At 34.5% G+C, this 22,387-nt stretch overlaps 1 protein-coding gene across 1 annotated transcript in view; it reads left to right on the plus strand.

The window, feature by feature from the left end:
- The window catches only part of Txlnb (taxilin beta), a 41,343-nt gene that overhangs the window by 15,360 nt on the left and 3,596 nt on the right, over positions 1–22,387 (plus strand). Inside the window, exons 5-9 of the mRNA XM_005329814.5 lie at positions 5,065–5,259; positions 7,366–7,485; positions 9,750–9,824; positions 16,934–17,026; positions 21,615–21,710. Of these exons, the coding sequence (XP_005329871.2) occupies positions 5,065–5,259; positions 7,366–7,485; positions 9,750–9,824; positions 16,934–17,026; positions 21,615–21,710 (579 nt within the window). The remainder of the gene's footprint in view (positions 1–5,064; positions 5,260–7,365; positions 7,486–9,749; positions 9,825–16,933; positions 17,027–21,614; positions 21,711–22,387) is intronic.

Consider the following 22,387-nt stretch of genomic DNA (forward strand, 5'->3'; position numbering starts at 1 on the left):
CAGGGATATCTCTTTTCATTCCTGTATTTTCAACTTGGGTCTATAAATTAAAGTACATATCTTATAGATACTATGTAGTTGTAGGTATCTTGCTTCTTTTCATTCATTACTTTAATTAAAGTAATGGTCCATTAGCATATAATGTAAATACTGATGTGGCTGGATAAATTTGTAGACACCATTGTATTATTTGTTTAGTACTTGCCACCTATCTTCTGTTCCTCTGATCTTTCTCTACCTTCCTTTGGATGATTTGAATATTCTTGAAAACATTTTCATTTATCTTTTGTGTTTTTTAATTATAACTTTTTGCAGTATTTTGTTGTTGTTGTTCCTAGAACTGGGGATTAAACCCAGGCACTTTACCTGAACTACACCCCTTTTGATTTTTTTATTTTGAGATAAGAGTTTCACTAAGTTGTCCAGACTGGCCTTGAACATGTAATCTTCCTCACCTCAGTTTCCAGAGTAGGTATGATTACAGGCATGCAACACTGTGCCCAGTTTCTTTGCACTTATCTTCAGTACTTGCTCTGTAATTACAATCTACACTTTTAACTTTTTATAGTCTGCCTGAATAATATGTAGAAACACTGCAACTAAATATGTCCATTTACTTTCACTATGTTAAGCTATGATTGATGTATATATATATATACATTATATACATTTATAAAGCCCATGAGACAATGTTATAATTTTATTTTAACCATCGTATATATTCCTTTAAAAGTTAAAGGCAAAAACTGTCTTTTTTCTTTACTTAGACATTTACCATTCTTGTCTTTCTGTCTATTATCACTTTCTTTCAGCCTGAAGAACTCCTTCACTACTCATTATAGTATAATCTTATTGGCAATCAATTCTCTTAGTCTTTTATGTTTAAAAATGTTTTGTTATTGTTGTTGTCATTATTTTTATCATTGAAGACAGTGTTCATTGGATATAGAATTCAGTGTTGATAAGATTTGTTCATGTTTTTTTTTTTAAGTTTCATCCTTACTTAACTGTTCTACTGTACTCTAGCCTCCATTAATTTCTGATGGAAATCAATAATAAGTTGGGTTGTTGTTCCCTTACATGTGATATGTCACTTTTATCAGGCTACTTTCACAGTCTTTCTGTTGCTATTTGGTTTTAAGAACTTTAACCACTTTATGTCTGGGAGTGGTTTTCCTCATATATATCGGGTGTGATATTTGCTTGTATATATATTTTTTTTCCTCACAAAATTTTTTTGTATATATATATTTTTTTCCTCACAAAATTTGAGTATTTTTCAGTTACTATCTCTTCTAATATTTTTGCTACTCCATTCTCTTTCACTCTCTCACCCTTCTCTTTCTCATCTCCTCTTTTTCCTCCTCCTGCCCCTCCTCTCTCTCTCTCCCTTTTGAGATCAGTTTCATGGGTGTTAGAGCACTTGATATTGTCCCACAGGTCTTTGAGTCTCTTTTCTCTTTTATCTCCAGATTACATGTTTCTAATGATCTATCTTCATATTCACTGATTCTTTCCTTTGTCCATTTCTATTCTATAAATCCATCCAGTTAGGTTTAAATTTCAGATTTAATAATTTTTAATTTCAGAATTTCTGCTTGGTTCTTTTTATAAATTATTGTTCTCAACTGAGGTTTTCCATTTTTTTAAAATTCATTGTGATAGTGTTATGTCTTCAAGCATAGTCTTAATACTTGCTTTAAAATTTTCCCCTGCTCATTCTCTATCATAGAGTCATTACAGAACAGGCCTACTCTGATTATTGTTTCTTTTGAGAATGAGTCACTTTTTTCTTGGTTTTTCATGTAAGCCATTGTCAATTGTATCCTGGATATTGTGACTAATATTGTAAAGAGTCTGGATTCTACTATACTCCTATGAAGAATGTAAATTATTTTTTAACTAATTAATTTGGTCAGAATCAAATCATACTTTTGCCTCTTGGACAGCAACTAAAATTCAATTTTAGTTCTTTTTTCCTTAGCTAGATTGCTTTAATTCTATCCTGCACATGTACACTTCAGGGTCAGTCAGAGATCTGGGCAGTGTTTATTTACAGAATTTAGGGTTGTCCCTCTCTATTCCCTGGGAATCTCCTTCTTACCTTTCAGTGGCTATAGTTGCCCAGAACTCTTCACTCCTGCAGACCCGAAAGATGGTATGTTGGCTTTCTCTGGAAGTTTTTCCTATCTCATTTTGCTGTCAACTACAGTCTTCCCTCAAGCTTACAGTTATAATAACTATGAATCTAAGATTATATACAAAATTTTTACTCTCCAGTTCCTTTAAGTAGTTGTTTCTTGCATTTTGCCCAGAGTTTATAGTTGGTATCTGTAGAAGATTCAATTTGGTTTGAGTTTCCCTGACCATAATAATGAGACAGCCTCAGTACTTGAATCTAAATTTTAGATTAATAGTTAATATTAATCTAATATTAATTGTAATAGAAGCTTGGGAAGACATAGAAAGAGAATGTATAACCAGGTCTTTCTACCACTATAAATTTGAACTTTTACTATTTTTTATTAAAATTGCTTCTCTGCCATATGTGGTTGTGCCTGCCTATAACCCCAGTTACTTGGGAGGCTAAGGCAGGAAGATCACAAGTTTGAGGCCAGCCTGAGCAACTTACTGAGACCCTGTCTCAAAATAAAGTAAAATAAAAAGGGATAAGAATGTAGCTCAGTAGTAGAGTGCTTGCCTAGCATGAGTGAGAACCTGGGTTCAATCCCCGCACTGAAAAAAAAAAAAATCCTTATTCAGTGAATTAAACACACACATAAAACCTCATAGTTTAGAATAATTTTGAAAAGACCAGTAAAACTCTGAGACATGATCTTGTTTCCATAAAATACTACCTAAGTTTAAAGCAGTAAACCTAAGTCTCAAGCTATATTGAAAACTTCTTAGTAAGAAATGAATGCTTTAAGGAACATGATTTAGGTAAAGAAATAAGTAGCACTTGTTGTCAGCATTTTGCAGAATTTTAATATAAAAAGGACTATAGGAATCAACTAGTCAAATCTACTCAGATGTCTGTACATAAATTAATCATTTACTCATTCATTAAATAAACATTTATTGCATATCTATGGATTATGTACCAGGTATGGCACTAGTTCTAAGATACACAATGAGGCCTACAAAGTTTGTTTCAGGCTTTGTCCCTCAAATTTGTTTGTACTATTGATTTTCACTTCAAAAAATGTGCTTAATAAAGAAAGAAAAGTTTGTCTAAGTCACTGTTCAAATGACTGAAAATTATTAATCAATGAAAAACTCAAATTTTAAAAGATTTCCTAGATTTACTTTTGTCTCATTGAAGAACAATATAATACAAAAATGCAAGATGCCACTTGTGGAGTGCTATGATGATTTGACATGTGTTTAATGCACTTTCAGTAGCCATCTTCTGGGAAAAACTCAAGAATTCTGGGGTAGTCTGGGATGGTTCTTTCATTTACTCATTCATTTGTGGAATGAATATGGCTGGGATATTTATAAATGCAAATGAATTCTGATCATTGATTTTAGTTCTATAATTCAAAGCTTATTGACTTGTAAATATATAAGGAGCAATGAGGTGACAATCACTATTATATGTATATTCAACTGCTCTTAACTGACAGTCATAATCCTTTTCAGTAAAATACATATAGTAAACATTAGTATATAAAACTCAGGGAAGTCATATCTCAGATGATTAATTTCTTCAGATTAGGAAGTACAAATATATTCTACAATATCCCTGAGAAGTTGTTGCTTGATACAGGTTTATGATGTGGATAAATTATTATTCAGAAGGGCTATATTAGAGTTAGGAAATGTGTTAATATTGTAAAAGAAAGATGAAATGAAATGCATATATTTTTAGGATCAGTATTTATTTTGACCACATTATTCTATCAAAATACAGATTCATGCAATTACATTTGCTAAAATAATTATTTCTTTTTAAAATTCCTATTATATAATTTGAACTTGGTAGATAACTGCCATGTAATTTTACTTGCCAACAATGAAGCAAGCTTTCATATTAACAATTAATCAGAATTGAATGGAATCCTAAAATGTCTGTATCATTTGTCAGTAGTGTGTCTCTATCTTTGGTATGATGTAGCAAGATCAAACCCTTTTATTCTAAAAGAATGAGAGATACAATCACAAAGCAAACAATTCTCAATACAGATGTAGAGAGAATTTGGGCACACTGTTAGTGGTTAGAAATAAACAGAAAGTTCTGATTTAGGACAAAAGAACAGAAATAATATAAAATTTAATTTCCAATTCTTCAATGTTAACAAAGAGTAAAGGGAAATTATAGGTTTAATTTTAGAATTAAAGAGATTTTAAACTTAATATTACTTTCAGATTCAAAATTTACATTGAGCATTTAAATTAACCCATGTAACACATGCAATGATTGATCTTCCAGAAATAAAATATCTAGTATATTTGAAAAGATTTCCTTTTATATTTTTAAATGGCCTCCATTGAGCTATATTCATCTTAATTTATTTTTAAGCATTCTGATGAAAGGCTTCTTAAGAAAAAGTTCACATTGTGATCACTTATAAAACTGGAGTAATGAGATATGTGGTTAATTTGCCATGTTTTTTATAGACAAATGTTAAATCTACTGCTCTTCTTCCTGTACCAAACTAAAGCAACCCATGACCTGTCTCATCAATCAGTAAATCCAAGTGGTCTTTTTTCCAGGCCCCAACCAAGAAATCAAAACCATGTGGCTGTGTGTTTGTCGGAAATTCCTGCCATTCATTTACTCAGTAGGAGACCCATCAACTTTAAAACAAGTCTATTCATCACCAAGATCAAATTCAATTCAAGGTCCTCACAACACCTGTTCTGAAGACTGTGTACTCACAGCTGAAACCTGTGCTCATACATTTATTTTAGGACTAAGCAACATTAGCTGTAGAGAACTGAGAAAAAAATATCCCACTTACTCTGCTCACTAGTCTCCTTTTGCTGACCTTGTCCTGAGTTCTTTAAACCTTCAGGGCTTTAAATTACCATAATAAAATATTTTGATTTTTTCCATAGGAGGAAACCCTCCAGCGGGCACGTGAGGAAGAAGAGAAAAGGAAGGAGATCACAAGTCATTTTCAAACTACCCTGACAGATATCCAGGCACAGATAGAGCAGCAGAGTGAGCGAAATATGAAGCTCTGTCAGGAGAACACAGAGCTTGCAGAAAAACTGAAAAGCATCATTGATCAGTATGAGCTCAGAGAGGAGGTAAGAACATCAAACAGTTTAGAAAAACTGTATATATATCTGTACATATATTCTGATCTGGGATGTAAGGTGGGGAACTTGGATAATAAGAAAGTTATGGTCAACTCAATTGATTAGTAGTTAGAATTGAATTTCTTTTGCTAGCCAAAATAAAGACAGATGATACAACAAAATACTTGGCTGAAAGTCATATAGGATTTCATCAAAACTGTAATTACTGCAAAGTTTAGGCAGTAAATAGAAAATGGTAAGCTTGGGCCCAGTCATCCATCGAAACAGTATTTATCAACCCTTTAAAAATCCTCTCAAGGGAGAAAAAAAAATATACACTCTCTTTTAAGAATCACCATGTCATATACATTGAGGGTCTACAGTTTACATATCACACAAGCCAAAAATAATATTAATAATTATAATATTTATTTGGTGCTTAGTTTATATCAGGAAGTGTGCTAAGTACTTTACTTTGAACATAACATGTCATTTAATTATCTCAAATTTCTTATGCACTAGAAAATAATATATTTTCTACATTTTATGTATGGAAAACAGATTAAATTCCTTCTTGTCACAAAAGCCAAGACTTTGAATTTCAGTAATTTACATAAAAAAGGCAGTAAGAATCTTTTGTTAACCCAAAATTATATTTTAATGTTTAATGTTTTTAAGACTCAGATTTCCTCTCAAGAGTATGATAATATTCCTTTCCCCACTCCAACCAAATTTTATATCTCTGCCTTAAAATGTAACATAACATAGTCAAAATGGCTCTCTGTTAACCACGTGCTAAGATTTTTTTCAAGGAAAAAACCAGCCAGTAGTATATGGTTGCAGCAGTTAGGTAATCAGGAAATTCCTCAATAAGCCAAAATGCCATGCTACTATTTTATCTTATCACAAAGATTAATTCTGCTCCATAATAGAGGTTCAGGCTGAAGAAGAAGGAAAAGAATAAAGGGGAAATATCCATACTCTTCATAGAGACCACAGATAGGAATGGTCTGGTATAATCTGTATAATCCTGGGATTGGTTCTATGTAAAGTCCAAGGCCAGAATTTCACATCTCACTGAGGTAGAATTGAAAGCTTCTCTTTATCTAGCAAGTCCAGAAATCAAAAGGTATGGAGGGCAGTAAACATCTACGTATCAATTCATCTGTGACCCTTGGCCTTGCCATCCCCACCTGTGTTAGTTAGTTTTCTATTACTATAACAAATGCCTGAGATAATGATCTTAAAAAGAGAAAAGTTTATAGTTTTAGAGGTTTCAGTCCATAATCAAATGACCCCATTGCTTCTGGGCCTGTGGAGAGGCAGCTCATCATCATGGTGAGGAGTGCATAGTGGAACAAAGCCACTCACTTTGTGGTTTGCCAGGAAGCAAAAGAGAGAGAAGGCAGAAGGGATGAGGTCTCACTATCCCTTCAAGAACATGCCCCCAATGACTGAAAGACCTCCCACTAGACCCCACTTTAATTTTCTACAACTTCTCAACAGCACCAAGCTAGGCACTATAACTTTAACACATGGGTCTTTGGGGGACATTTCAGGTCCAAACTATAACACCACCAGCAACAGAGCAGAATTCAGGAGGCCTGGGCCTTACTCCCAGACCTAGGACCACATGTTGGTGTCCCACCACATTTTTACAACCCTTGAGACAAGAATGCAAGAATGTGAAGAATTCGCCATGATAAACTGCACTATTATGGTGTGGTTAAAGATTTTATATTCATAGAAAGAGTCAAAATTCCAACTAATATGCTGTAGCCTTTGTAGTACAGATCATTATCTTTGCTGCCTAGCATAATAAATATCATGTCAATTAGTTACCAGATTCAGAAAAATAATGTTGAGAACTTTAATCATTAACACTGCTGAACTCTGACCCCCTTACTTTTGCAGCTACCTTTGTGTAGTGTCAAATGTTGGGTGCCTTCACCACTTAACATATAAAGTTCTAAGTGATGCTAGTGATTTAGTCACCCTTTTTAAAAACAGTATAATCTAAAGAATAAGTATTCATGTGAATTATTTTTTTCTATTTTCCATTTTTAAACACCAATAATAAACCAAGCTTTCTTTCTTTATTTTATTTTTGCTCAGCACCTGGACAAAATATTTAAACACAGAGAACTGCAGCAGAAGCTGGTGGATGCAAAACTTGAGCAGGCACAAGAAATGATGAAGGAAGCAGAGGAGCAACATAAACGAGAAAAGGAATATGTACTTATCCTTTTAGTTGGTGTGCATATCTGGTCTACCTTGATATCTGAGACTTTTCTAGGAAAGTTGTTTTGATAATGGTCAAAGAGCTCTAGACTGATGAAGAGCCTGGGCTTCGATGGAGAACTAAATGGGTTAGCCCAGTAAGAGGCACCATTACCTGCATTATTATTCACATGAACTAGTCATTCAACAAATACTCAGCAAATATTTTTCAAGTGCCTATTATCTGCTGAGCATAATATTAGGTGCTGAGATATAGCTGTGAACAAGACAGACAAGGGCCATCTCCCATCATGCAGATTAGAGTCTGACTGGGATAAGACATGCAGTAAACAAGCAAATGAACAAGGAAGGGTAATTTCAGATAATAGTTAAGTACTATTAGGAAAATAAGGAGAAAAGGAGAGGGGTGAAAAGAGGGGGCCTACTTTAGACTGAGTTATCAGGAAGAGGCACCAGATGCTTGAGTCAAGCCCAGCCTGGTAGAAGCCACCACGTGGAACAATCTCCAGCAACAGTGTCTGCAGCATTAACAAGACCCTACTGCTGGAACCAGCCTAGCACACCCCAGAAATAGGAAAAGGTCAGGGAAGCAAGAGAATGTTGAATAAGTGGGAGAAAGGTTGGAAATGAAGTTGCAGAGATAAACAAGGGTCAAATTGTGTAGTTTTGTACAGCTTGGAAAATATATAATGGGCAAGTAGGGGGTGGTTTTAGCAAAGGAAGTGACATGGTCTGCTTTGCATCTGTAAATAATTAATTTGGCTCCTGGGTAGAAAATGAACTACAGAGGAGTAAGAAAGCATCTAAATGAGATACATGATGACTTAGATTAGGGAGGAAGCAGCCAAGACGAAGAATGGAAATGGTAAAAGTTGTTTCAATGAAAAATAAACAGTCAATGCTGCTGACCTGAAGATCATGACAGTGAGAAATGGGGAAAGTCAAAGATAACTCCATAATTTGAAGTTGAAAAACTGAATGGTGGTGTTTACTGATCTTAGTAACCCCAAGTATTCCCCAAAAGCTGTAAGATCATTCTACAGATGAGAGAATTGAATCTCAAAGAGAATATGCAACTTGTTAAGGGTACATGCTGCTAAGTGACAAAGATATGTTTCAAATTAACCTGCAGCTGTCCCCAAAAGCCCAAGTCTCTGTAACAGTGTATCATAGTCAGAGATGTTTCAAATGTATGAATTAAAGCATGTATCATTGTTGGGGAAAGAAGGAAGTTTAAGATAATTCATTTTGTTAGAATGGTAATTTTTAAATAACTTCAATTATCAAACATGACCAAAAATGATAAATTTTGAAGAACATAACCTTGTGGTCATTGGATAACTTCAAATCAGAAACCCATATTCTCTTAAGAGTGATAAGACTTCTGATCATGTAAACCCCCAGAAAGCAGGATTTAGAACAACAGCTCCAACTTTTGTTTCTTAAAATGTAATCCATGGACTACCAATATCCAAACCATGTTGGGTATTTGCTGTAGTACAGATTAGAGTCACACCCTATACTTCCTAAATCATATTCTCTGAGAAAGAATACCCCTTTAACATGTTCTCTAGGACATTTGGATGCATGTTACAAGCTCTCCAGGGACAAAGACCAAGTATATATTTCATACTGGATCATGCATGCTGTAGTGGGATACAGGGTCCAGGAAAATTACTCTCAGTTTATACAAAGGAACAGTTACTGGCAACAATGCCCAGGTGGGGCGGTTCTGGAGATTCTCAAGCAGAGATTAGTAATAGTTGGAAAGGATTGTTAGAAAAGCTTCCAGAATTTGAGGGGAGGCTGAATTTTTTTGTGATTCATGCTTGAGTTAGACCCCCCTTTTTTTTAAATTAAAACCACTAGGTTTTTTTTTTAAGAGAGAGAGAGAGAGAGAGAGAGGGAGAGAGAGAGAGAGAGAGAGAGAGAGAGAGAGAGAATTTTAATATTTATTGTTTAGTTTTTGGCGGACACAACATCTTTGTTTGTATGTGGTGCTGAGGATTGAACCCAGGCCGCACGCATGCCAGGCGAGCGCGCTACCGCTTGAGCCACATCCCCGCCCCAAATCACTAGTTTTTAATTGAAAAACAATCTATCTAGCATGTTCTTTTAGCTTTCTTAGATTTTTTACAAAGTTCCAGAAACATGAAAGAGTTAATAAGACAGAAATTAAATTTTATATACAAATTATAGTTAAAGGATAATTTTAAAAACAATTTGACATTCTTTCCATGCATTCTTTCTTCTCACAGTTACTGAACCAGGCAGCAGAGTGGAAACTTCAGGCCAAAGTGCTGAAGGAACAAGAGACAGTGCTACAGGCTCAGGTGAAGTACATGCATTGTGTGTCCTCTCCTTGCTGGTCCCAAGAGACTGGGACCAAAGGTAGTCTGCAGAACACTTCACAAATACAGGAGACTGAGGGACAAGAGTTGGAAATGAATACCCTCTTCACATTTATTGTTTTTAGTAAAAATAAAAGTATAGGATTATGTTTATGAAAAAGAAATTCTCTGTACCAATAACGTCCAGATAAAACATTTACACAGACAAAGGATGATGGTCAAATGTTCACTCAAAGGAAGCTGATGCCCAAGTTCCCACCCATAAGTGCACATTTCTTCTCTCTTTCCTTCCCTATTATCCAAAAAAGGCAAAAAGAAAATGTGAACATTTCAGATGCACCATTCATATCTGCCAATTCTTAAAATGTTCTCATCTTTTGATGTTATTTATAATACAAGGAAAATGAGATAAATAGAGTGGGCACTCAAGTTTCTGTACTACCAGGGGTGGCTTTGTCAGTGGTGAATGACAAGCAGTGACAAGCAAGTTAGGAGCCATTTGGATTTGCCTCATGGTGCCATTCATGTTTTGATTAGACCACTGGAATTCCTATGTCAGGCTCAAAAATAAAGCCTCCCATCACAGCTGCCTCTGGAGGAAAGCCAGGCCTGTCCATCTTCCCTGTTACCTTTGGGGTTCTGCAAATATTTCCTGACAGTTTCCAGAACCATCCTGCTATTAGGCACAGAAGGGCTTCAGCTCTGCTGCTGGGAGAAATGCCCGATGCTAAAAGGACTATGAGATCACAGAACAAATTCAGAGGGTGAGAAAATTAGAAGCCTTACATGTTAGGCAGTATTAATTTAAGATTCGTACATGTTTATGTGCTGACTATAAAAATGCTCATTCATTATAAAAAGAAAACTTATTCATTGCATGAATAAACAAGTCTGATGAATACTTTGTCACTGTGAAAGAAAAAGAAACTTAAAATAACAAATTATACCACTTCGTAGACAAAAATACAATAATATTTTCATATCTAGTCTTTCTAAAGTGTCTTCTACATATATATCTATGTACAGAGAAGGCAATAAGGAATTGTTTTACCCAGTATGATATATTCTCTGAAATATATAAGAATGGTTTAAAATATTAATTACATACAAGTTGGGAACATCATGTTTCTGACTTTAATAGAATCCAAGGGCCCAGTGTTACAAACTTAAGATCATCCTTGAGGCAATGACAGAACCTATAAGATAACATAGTGTAGAGAGATGGCAGCAGTGACAGGTCTCTAACCAGGAGGAAGGAAGTGTGACCTTAATGTCTAGTGATGGGGGATCCCAGAGAATAGAATCAGTACTTCTTCTCTATCACTGCCTCATTCACAGCACAGAGTATAAGAGGAACAGTGAACAATACTTGAAGCTATATATTGTTCACATCACCTATTACATGTAATCCCTACTCTTCTCTGCAAAATGAATATAAGGAGCTTTAGAAGAGTAGATTAAATTCTGGATTCTGGGTTAGAGAATGATTCATTCAACTGGCACCAGTAGTTACATTTTCAATGAGTGCAGTAAAAATAGACAGGTGCAATCCAAGTTTCCTAACCACACAACCACAAACTTGAAAAAGCATCCATCAGAGGTTCTAGATTTGCCATCGTCCCCCAGTCCTGGACTGAGTCCAGGCACCACAGTCAGAGTCCTGGCTCTTCTACAGAGAAGCTGCGTGACCCTATGCAACTCACCTAAACCTCTCTGGATCTAAATTTTCTTCTATGTAACATAAAGATACCATAATGAGTATGTGATCTGTAACTGAAGTCCTCTGACCTCTGAGAGCTCATTACTTTTTAGTATTTCCAAAATAACAGCACATGAAATAGCAGCTATAGACTAAAATGTAATTGGTTTAGACATCATATCAGCTCTTGCCCTGTAACTGTGGATGGCAATAATTCATATATATAAATTTTTAACAGAAAAACAAACTAGTAGATATACAGATATAAGTACTTAGTAGATATAAGCAGCTTGTTATCAAATTATGTATACAAAACAGTTCAGTGACTGGTCCATAATAAGCATGATTAATTCAACTAATATTTATTAAGCATCTCTAAATGCTGATCATGGTTCTAGGTGTTAGTAACATAGTTTGTGATCAATAAGACAGATGAAAATCTCTGCCTAACCAAACTCACAATCTAGTGATAATAATGCTATAAAATGCTAATTTTTGATTAGCACATGAGCCAGTATGTTTTATCAGAGGTAGGAGTATATGTATATGGAAATATATAAGACATAGGGAGTCTTCAGTAAAAAAAAAAGAAAAAAAAAAAGAAAAGAAACACTCAACTGATCTCAAGATCCTGTTCAGCTCCAGTTCATGAATGTAAAGAACTTCCAGAAATGAAGAAGTATGGCCCTAGATTAAGTTAACCCTGCCTTCTATGATACCCAGATTCCCACAATGCAGGCAGCCTTGTTTGTTACAAGGACTCTCTTCTGTCTTTCTCTTTTTGTCTCCAAAGCATATTCAAACTTTCAATAATTACCTAAACACCAAGAAGAAAATAAAGGCACCTAAATCACTGTGTATAATAATGTTTAAACAAGTCATCAAGAAGTATCAACATTATCATTTTTAAAATTTTTGGTGGGTGCATTTGTACAACTGTACAGCTGTAGTCTCAACTACTCAGGAAGCTGACAGGAGAATCACTTGGACTGAGGCAAAAGGATCATTTGTGGCCAGCCTGTTGGACATAGAAAGATCCCGTCTCAAAATAAATAAATCTTTTTTTAAAAAATTATAGTTGTAGATGGACAGCATACCTTTATTTTATTTGCTTATTTTTGTATGCAGTATTGAGGATTGAACCCATTGCCTCACATGTGCTAGGCAAGTGCTGTGCCACTGAGCCACAGCTCAGCCCCTCAAAATAAACAAATCTTTAAAAACAAACTCTACCACAAATGATTCTGCATAGCACTCAAGCACTTCCTTTGGTTTTACACTCTCCTTAGAGGGGTGAGAGTACAAGAGGCCAGGGCCTTCATCCCCATTTCTAACGTCTGAGCAAGAGAAATAACAAGGATGGATTATGTTGTTTTCCTAGACTAAAGTCACTTTTCAGTCATGAGACAACGGCTGGCCAGCGGGGAGCATGATTCTCACTTAGGGAAGAGATGTCTGGCTTTCACTTACATAAACCAAAGCAACAGAGAAACTGTCAGAGATGATCAATGGGATACAATTGTCACTATAAATGAAGTGTTCATTAGATCAATAAAGACAAAGGCAGAGAGTAAGTTAGCAATATCTGGCAGAACAGACACAAAATATCACCTGAGGGGGAAAGATTAGTGAGTAAATTGTTAAAAATGTATAATCATAATCTTTAAAATTCCCTTATCTATATAGAATAAGAAAAGGGTTGGGTTGGGGTTGTAGCTCAGCAACAGAGTGCTTGCCTAGCATATGTGAGACACTGGGTTCGATCCTCAGCACCACATAAATATAAAACAAATAAAATAAAAACATTCTGTCCATCTACAACTACAAAAAAAATGAATGAATGAATGAAAAAAAGAAAAGAAAAAGAAAAAAAAAGAGGGCACTCTGAAATTCCTCTTGTAATAGGACTTTCTCACATAGAAGATCTCACAGGTTTGGTAAGGCCATTCCTGGGTACAGTTCTATTTCCTACACTATAAAAATGTTTGTAATTACAATTCAGTGCTCAGTTAAAAGAATGTGTGAGTCCCCTGGCCCATTTAAAAGTGAAATATTGAGGCAATTATTGTTACTTCTAACTGTAGAGCAGTTTGTTTTTATTTTCTCTGGCAGGAAAAGTACTGCATATGACCTCTGGACGTCCTTTCCATGTTTTTCTGAAATCCCAGAGTGAGAGCAGGAACACCATAAATCAAACTAAACATGCATCATGTCAGTATAATAGTCAGAGGGAAAATGCTATCAGATAAGTATCTATTAAGGAAATAGAAAGTACAAATTTTTAGTTAGTATATAAGAAGATAATGCTAAAGCTCTTCACCTGAGAAATATATAATCCACAAAGGTTTTGCTACCTGTAACAAAGAGGTCAAATAGGAAGAAAAGCACCGTATTATAAAGACTGGTCACCGGAAGGAGGAAATGAGGAGTTATTCAATGAGTATGAGATTTCTATTTTGAAAAAAGAAGTTCTGGAGACGGGTTGTACAACAATGAGAACGTACTTAACACCACTGAACTATACATTTAAAAATGTTTAGGATGGTAAATTTTATGTTACATGTTATTTTTTTACCACAAATTATTTTTAAGAGAAAATAAAACAAAAACCATAACTAGGAGAAGCTCAGAAAGTGGTGATAAGTAAGACCCTCTTCTTTGTACTTTGGGTATGTCCATCTTCATGTCACAAGCCAACACTTAGAAAACAAAGATAAGGAAGGAACATCTGCCGAATTAACACACCAAAAAGAACATTCTGGATGGTTGGTTGGTTGGTTTGTTTTCCCTTAGAGCCTTTACTTTGAGACTATGGGTGGAAAAAAATTCTTACAAGTACACATGGAAAAAGTAAGACATGATTATAGTTAAGTGAAGACAGTCTAACCAAAACTTTAATACCTGTCAGCTAATGTTAAGGGTGATGTTCTGGGTGTGTAATTTTTGATAATTGTGTCAAGGTTGTATGTAGCAGTTGGACCATGATATGCTCACTCCTGCCCTTGCCTGTCTGTAGTCTACAATTACAGCAAGACCTGCTCAGAGTTCTCAACCATAGTTTCAGAGACTCCTATGTAGTAATATGTTGGAAAAAGAGTAGAGGAAAGTAAGAAAAATAAGTTAATAGGAGGGTATTGTCCAATAATGCAAATGAATAGACTTTGTAATAAAAGATAACCAGGATCCACTAGAATACATTGTTCTCACTATATACCATGGGATAAAGTGCAGTGTAAGTAGCCAGAACCACAAGAGCTTACCCTAGGGTATAGTGTCAAACTAAGAACCTGTCTGACCATTCTGGGCCTTCAAATCAATTCAGTGGATACCAGCCACTATTTTGAAAAAAATGAAACACAACTAAAGAGAATATGTCAGAGTATACTGCATGTTATAAGAGTAAATATCTTATGCAAGGCATCTTCTTGGCCATAAATTCCTTTTATTTCATGGCTCTTCACTCAGTCTTCTATAATGTGTAAGCCAAGGAATCAAAATAAACAAATTTTAGTCCTGTCATAGATTCATAGGGCTAATGGATGATTTCAGAATAATGGTTGCTTGACTTATTTTTTTTAATTTGTGTTCTGTGGAAAGGATTTATTAACATTTTGTTGTTGTTTACTGCACTGAAACCTATATTACTCTAAATTATTTGGGAATAACGCATCTTAGATAAGCAATTTTCTGTACTCTCGGGGTTGTTTGACTCACACACACACACTCCACCCAACACCACCTTCAAGACAGAATTCTCCAGTCTGCTGCCTTTGGATGTGTGTGCTCTTCCCCACTTTAAATGAAAATCTCACAGATACCACCAGCTGGTCACCTGGTGCCTTTCTTTTGGTCAACAACCTTGCCATTCTGGCCATCAAGTGCAGCCCAAGACATTTGGTGCCATTTGAGAACCTGAGGATGTTCTGGACACTCAAGAGTACCAAATTTGAAAATAAAGACTTTGCTAACTTGAATCATCCATACTAAATCTCTCTTCACTCAAAGCATGCTATCTTAATATTGTTTTCAAAAGCAAGATTTTTAGTATTTTATTATTATCACTAACAACCAAGTATTTACACTCTTCTTCCCTGTGCTGCCCCATTCCCATCCCAAATGTAGGTCTTGAAATTAAGGGTGTAAAGATATAATAGCTCTCCTCACTATCCCTACTGTGGATCACACACTCAGGAATGCTACATGATGCTTTTGGGCAAATTAAGGGGAAAAAATCCCTTCTTTAAAATGCATTACTTCTATTGTAGAAAAGTGGCATATAAACTTATTTGGATGGAAAGGGGCATTTTTAACTGCTGTTGGCTAGATATCATAGTTTTGTATATTCAGAAATATGCAAATACATAAGGACTACTGCCATTATGCAGGTTGTGGATAACTGTTAAGAAACTGCCATTTGTATATAATATTTATTTATGTATGTGTGTGTGAGTATGTGTGCGTATGTGTAAGTGTGTATATATTTATTTATTTACATATACTTATGTAAATAAAAAATACTTATGTAAATAAAATATTATTTTATTTACATATACTTACGTAAATAAAATAATATTTTATTTACATAAGTAAATATAAATAAATATATCTGAATATACAAAACTATGATGTCTAAAACAGAAATAGCAGTTTCTTTTTTTTTTAAAGAGAGAGAGAGAATTTTTAAAATATTTATTTTATAGTTTTTTTTGTTTGTTTTTTTTGGCAGACACAATATCTTTATTTGTACATGGTGCTTAGGATCGAACCCAGGGCCGCGTGCATGCCAGGCGAGCGCGCTACTGCTTGAGCCACATCCCCAGCCCAGAAATGGCAGTTTCTTAACAGTTATCCACAACCTACATAATGGCAGTAATCCTTGTTCATGTCCCACCATACTTCCTTTTTCTCTTATTTTCATTTGTCTACATTCTCCCTGCTTTAAGATCACCATCTCCACAAACACATGGCTTACAAGATAACCTGCCACAAATCTCTGATCACCTACTGACTTGACAGTTAGTCAAGCTATCTTTAAGAATGAATTTCCTTTAGGAGTACAGATGCCTCAAAAGCAGAATCTACATGTTAAACACTTCTGTACATATGATCCATGCATATGTTTGGGGCTCAATAAATGTTTGGTAGTAAAAGTTATGATATCATGAAATAGTGACAACATATTTTATTTCATTTTTCTTTAAAGAAACTCTTCAGTCATGCTCACTGACCTAGATTGATTTTGTAGTAAATAACTGAACATATGACTAATGCTGAATTGAGAATTCCTTTAAGTCATTTTTCTTCTCAAATAATGAACAATGACATGTTTTTTTATACTGCGAACATTTAAAAAGCAGCCCTGAAATAGATGCACTCTTTTCCTTGTTTACAGCTTACTCTCTACTCTGGAAGGTTTGAAGAGTTCCAGAGCACGCTTACAAAAAGCAATGAAGTGTTCGCCACTTTTAAGCAGGAAATGGATAAAGTGAGTATTATTTATCATCCATGAAATATTGACAGTTTCTATTTTGACAGGCAATTCTCCTTTGGGTTCATTTTTCTCCTGCTAAGATATTTCAGTGCATTTCATGAAGTAATGAAATGTTTATAGAAGTAGGAATGAAGTTTGGGCTTTTTTGTGTGTGTTTGTGTAGTAATATCCGGGGAATTAATCTTTGTAAAAGTCCAAAAATGCTAAGATACATTTATTCTGAGGAACAATATTTCTTTTTCTTCTCTAGTATTAGCTTAAAACAAAAACAAAAACATAACAACACAACAAAAAGACAAACTCCAACACTATGTTGTGTGTGTGTGTGTGTATTAGAATGTTAGAGCAGAAAATACTATTTATTGATATTCTTAGAAGGAGAGATATGTACTATGATAGAGGAAGAGCCATGAATGAGAAGACAGAAACCTGAATTAAAATTCTAGGTCTGTTAAATTTCCTGAATTTCATTTTTCTTATAAATTGAGATGTTATATTCATTACCAACATCACGATACTGTGATGTTCAAATACATTAATGTATTTTAAAAGATGTTTAAACTTTTTGAGAGTCTATTACAAATATAAGGTATGGTTTTAGTCAGCTTTTTCCACTGCTATGACCAAAAGACATGACAAGAACAATTTAGGGAAGGAAACATTGATTTGGTGCTCACAGTTTAGAGATCTCAATCCATAGATGGCCAACTTCATTCTTTGGGGTCTGAGGTAAGTCAGAGTATCATGGCAGAAGAGTATATTGGAAGAAAGAAACTCAGGACATGGAACCAAGAAGCAGAGAGAGTGTTTCACTCACCAAGAACAAAGTATACAACACAAAGGCAATCCCCTAATAGCCTACCTCCTCTAACTACACCATAGCTGCCTATAGTTACAACCCAGTTAATTCCTAACAAGTGCTTAATTCACTGATTAGGTTAAGACACTTAAAACCCAATAAATGTACCTCACACTTTCTTGTATTGTCTCACACATGAACTTTTGGAGGATACCTCACATTTAAACCATAACAGTTATTAATATTATTATTGGATATAATGTTTAAATCTTGGTCAATACTGATTTTATATTGGGAAAAAACTGACTTGACCAAGATTTAAACATTATAAAAATCAGTATCAGAAATGTATTTCTGACCAGGTATTGGTATTAACCATTTTTTAAGTGTAGAAAATATCCTCTTAGAAATATTTTCAAGAAAAACCTTAATAAAATATTAGCACATAGTATTCAACAACATATTAAGAAGATTGGACGTACATAATGACCTAGTTGGTTTTATCCCATGGTTGTAACAATGGCTTACCATACACCTATCAATAAATATAATTCACCACATAAAAAGAACTAAGGATAAAAATCACATAGTCATATCAATAGATGCAGAATGGGAATGGGAGAAAACACAAAATATTTCCTTTAAAATTCAGAACAAGAGAACTATGTCCACTCTCATCACTTCTATTCAATATAGTACTAGAAATTCTAGCCAGAGCAATTCAGGCAAGAGATCCCCATCAAAATACCTATGATAATCTTCACGGAACTAGAAAAACAGTCCTAAAATTAATTTGGAAAAATAAATGACCCAAAATAGCCAAGGCAATTATAAGCCAAAAATGCAATGTTAAAGGCATCACAATATCTGATGTCAAATTATACTACAGAACAATAGCAACAAAATCTGCATGATAATGGCATAAAAACTGATTACACCAATGAAAGAATATAAGACAGAGACAAAACCACACATATAGTGAGCTGATCCTTGACAAAGGTGCCAGAAACATACATTGGAAAAAAGATAGCCTTTTAAACAAACAGTTCTAGGAAAACTGGTTATTTTTTCTAGATATTTATCTCTCACCCTGCACAAAAGTCAACCCCAAATGTATCTAAGACCCAGGAGTTAGATCTGAAACTGCAACTCCTATAAGACAACATACGGTCAACACTCTAATATACAGGCAAGGACTTTCTCAAGAGGACCCCTAAAACTCAGGAAACAGTGCCAAAAGTTAATGAATGGAATGACATTAAATTAAAAGGCTTCTGCACAGCAAACGAAACAATTGAGACTGAGAAGAAAGAACCACCGAAATGGGAGAAAATCTTTGCTAGCTACTCTTCTGACAGAGAATGAATATCCAGAATATATAAAAAACTAAAAAAAATGTAACACCAAAAAAATCAAATGACCCAATTAATAAATGGGCAAATACACTAAACAGATACTCCTCAAAATAAGAAATCTAAATGATCAACAAATATATGAAAATATGTTCGATATCATTAGCAATTAAAGTAATGCAAATCAAAACTATACTGAGATTTCATCTTACTCTAGTTAGAATGGCATTTATCAAGAATACAAACAATAATAAATGCTGGAGAGAATATGGTGGAGAAGGAACTCTTTTATACTGTTGGTGGGACTATAAATTAGTACAACCACTATAGATATAAGTATGGATATTCCCCAAAAGATTAGGGATGGAACCACCATACAGCCCAGCTATATCACTCCTCAGTATTTACCCTAAAGAAATAAAGTCATCATACTACAGCAATACATGTGTACTCATGTTTAGAGTAGCACAATTCACAAGAACCAAACTATGGAACCAGCATAGGTGTCTATTAATGGATGAATGGATAAAGAAAAATGTGGTACATATACACACAATGAAGTTTTATTCACCCATAAAGAAGAATGAAATTATGTCATTTGAAGGAAAATAGATGGAACTTGAGAACATTATGTTAAGCAAAATAAGTCCAACTCAGAAAGTCAAGAGTCATAATGTTTTCTTTCATATATGAAAGTCAGAGAGGAAAAAGGGAAAGAGAAGTGGGAGAGAGATCTCATGAAAAATGAAGGGAGAGCAGTAGAGAAAAGTGATCGGGGGAAGGAGGAGAGGAGGAAATATGAAAATAGTGGGAATGATATTGACCAAATTATATTGTTATATTATGTGCATTTATGAATATGTAATAATGAATCCCACTTTATGTCAAATTATAATGCACAAAAAATATGGAAATATTTTCATGAAATAATTATCATAAATTTCAGTTAAGTAAGCAAACTTAAGAAGGTTAATACTTGTTGTAAGTTACAAATTTCAAAATTCAGGGTTGATCTATAAATCAAATTTTTTAAATTCTAGAGTTATAAGATTCTAATAAATATTAGAACAGGAGAAACTATTTTACTTCAAAATTATATGTTTTAAAATTAGACTGAATATTAAATTAAGAGTTCTAAGAGTTTTATGGATTTTAGTGGTTGACCAGAGAATTCCCTGGAAATAAAAAACAAACAAACAAAAGACCCCACATTGATGTATATATTTGCATTTTTCCATAGTCCCATATATTTCATCAAATTCTTAAATTGGTGGGGCTGGGGTTGTGGCTGGGGAAGAGCGCTCGCCTTGCACGTGAGAGACCTTGGGTTCAATACTCAGCACCATATAAAAATGAATAGAAAAAATAAAGATACTGTGTCCATGTATAACTGAAAAAAATTTTTTTAATATTTTAAAAATTCTTAAATTGGTTAATAACCTTAAAAGTTTAAAAACTACTAACTTGGTTAATATGAAATCAAAATTAAAAAAAAAAAAAACATTCAAAGCTTACCTAGTTTCTCTTGGAGCCCGGACTGACAATCTGGCCCTCTGACCACCACCAATACCCAACTTTGGGCATCTTGGTCCCAAGCAGCGAGTCTTACTTATCATTAATCCAGGATATTCATGCCTGATTACAAATCTTGTACTTCATTTTATCCCCAGAGATCCTACAATAAGAAACAGGGAATACTCTAAGGTTCAAAAAGGACAGGTTACATTTTATTCACTCCTGTATCTACCATACCCATCACATGGCTAGGTGACCAACAGACACTTTTGGAAAGGAAGATCTCCAGACCCACCCTTCTGTTAACTCACATGAATATTACACCACTCCTTTGAGTTTCAGTTTCCCCATTTATAAAGTAAGTTTGAAATTAGAAACTTCCTCATGAGACTGTTTCAAGGATAAAATGAATAACATGCAATTACATTTTGTGAATCCTTCCTCATGCTATGAACATAACTATGGAGAAAATGGAAAGGAGTTTTTCTGTGTGGCAACTTCTCAAATGTGCCTATTTATTATCAATATTTTGATAGCTAAAAGTAATGCCAACTTTCTCACTATGATAGTCTTCTATTCATTAAAATAAGTGATTTAAATTGCAAGCTATTTCAGGGATCTCAGTAAAAATATTTTTATTTTAAATGAAAGAAAAAGCAACAACAAAACAATGTGCCCTAAGTAGTTTCCTTTTTTTCTAAATTGGTTCTGGTGCAAATATGTTTGCTCACTACTGACCTAAAGCACTCAGAAATAAATCATGACTCTTCCACAATCTTCATTCTTGACATCAAACATTTGTTTCCTTCAGCAACTGGTATCAAAAGAACTGCTCCTAATGTAATATATGGAACTAATAGCTTCCTTATACATTAACTCTTCAGGATTTGACACTAAAACACTCTAATTTCTGTAGACAACCAAGAAAATGAAAAAGCTGGAAAAGGACACAGCCACGTGGAAAGCCCGATTTGAGAACTGTAACAAAGCCCTATTGGACATGATTGAAGAGGTGAGCAGGTTTTTCTCTTAGCTTTTATCACCTCCAACTTCGAAGATATTCATCTTAGAATATAATTATAGCTTAACAATACAAATTATTATGTTTTAATAAAGAGCTAAATTTTGGGGGGATGTAACATGTAAAACTATAATAAAAATAATAAAGGCAAAGGTCATTTAGGAGCCAGTCCTGACTCAAAAAACAAAAACAAAAAAAGGTTTATATCTTAAGTCACACACTTATTGATCAAAAGCTTTCCCCAGATCAGCATCATGCCTGCTAGACTGTAACTTAAAGTGGGATGAGTGTCTTATTTGCTTTTGTATTTCTCCAGTACCTGCACATAACAGGTATAGATGAATTAATTGATTTGAGAAGACAGTGGGGTTCAAGCACCCTGAATGTGCCATTTTAAACAGATATGGAGAAGTATTTTTTTAATTCCTCCAACAGGCATTTAAATCCTGATATTATGCCAGCATCTGAGCAGGTTTTTCAACTTTAAAGGTAAAAGATACATGGGCCCAGACCTGACAAGCAGAGCTTACAGGTGAAACTTTCTCCATGTTAACAATTTAAAAACCATCTTCAAGGTACAGAGTAGCTCAAAGACAGGAGTAAGGAGTTAGTTAATTAGGAACATGTTCCTACAAACATGCCACCATTTCTAGAGAAAGGAAAAATTG

This window comes from Ictidomys tridecemlineatus, chromosome 8, assembly GCF_052094955.1.
Source record: "Ictidomys tridecemlineatus isolate mIctTri1 chromosome 8, mIctTri1.hap1, whole genome shotgun sequence".
Taxonomy (NCBI): domain Eukaryota; kingdom Metazoa; phylum Chordata; class Mammalia; order Rodentia; family Sciuridae; genus Ictidomys; species Ictidomys tridecemlineatus.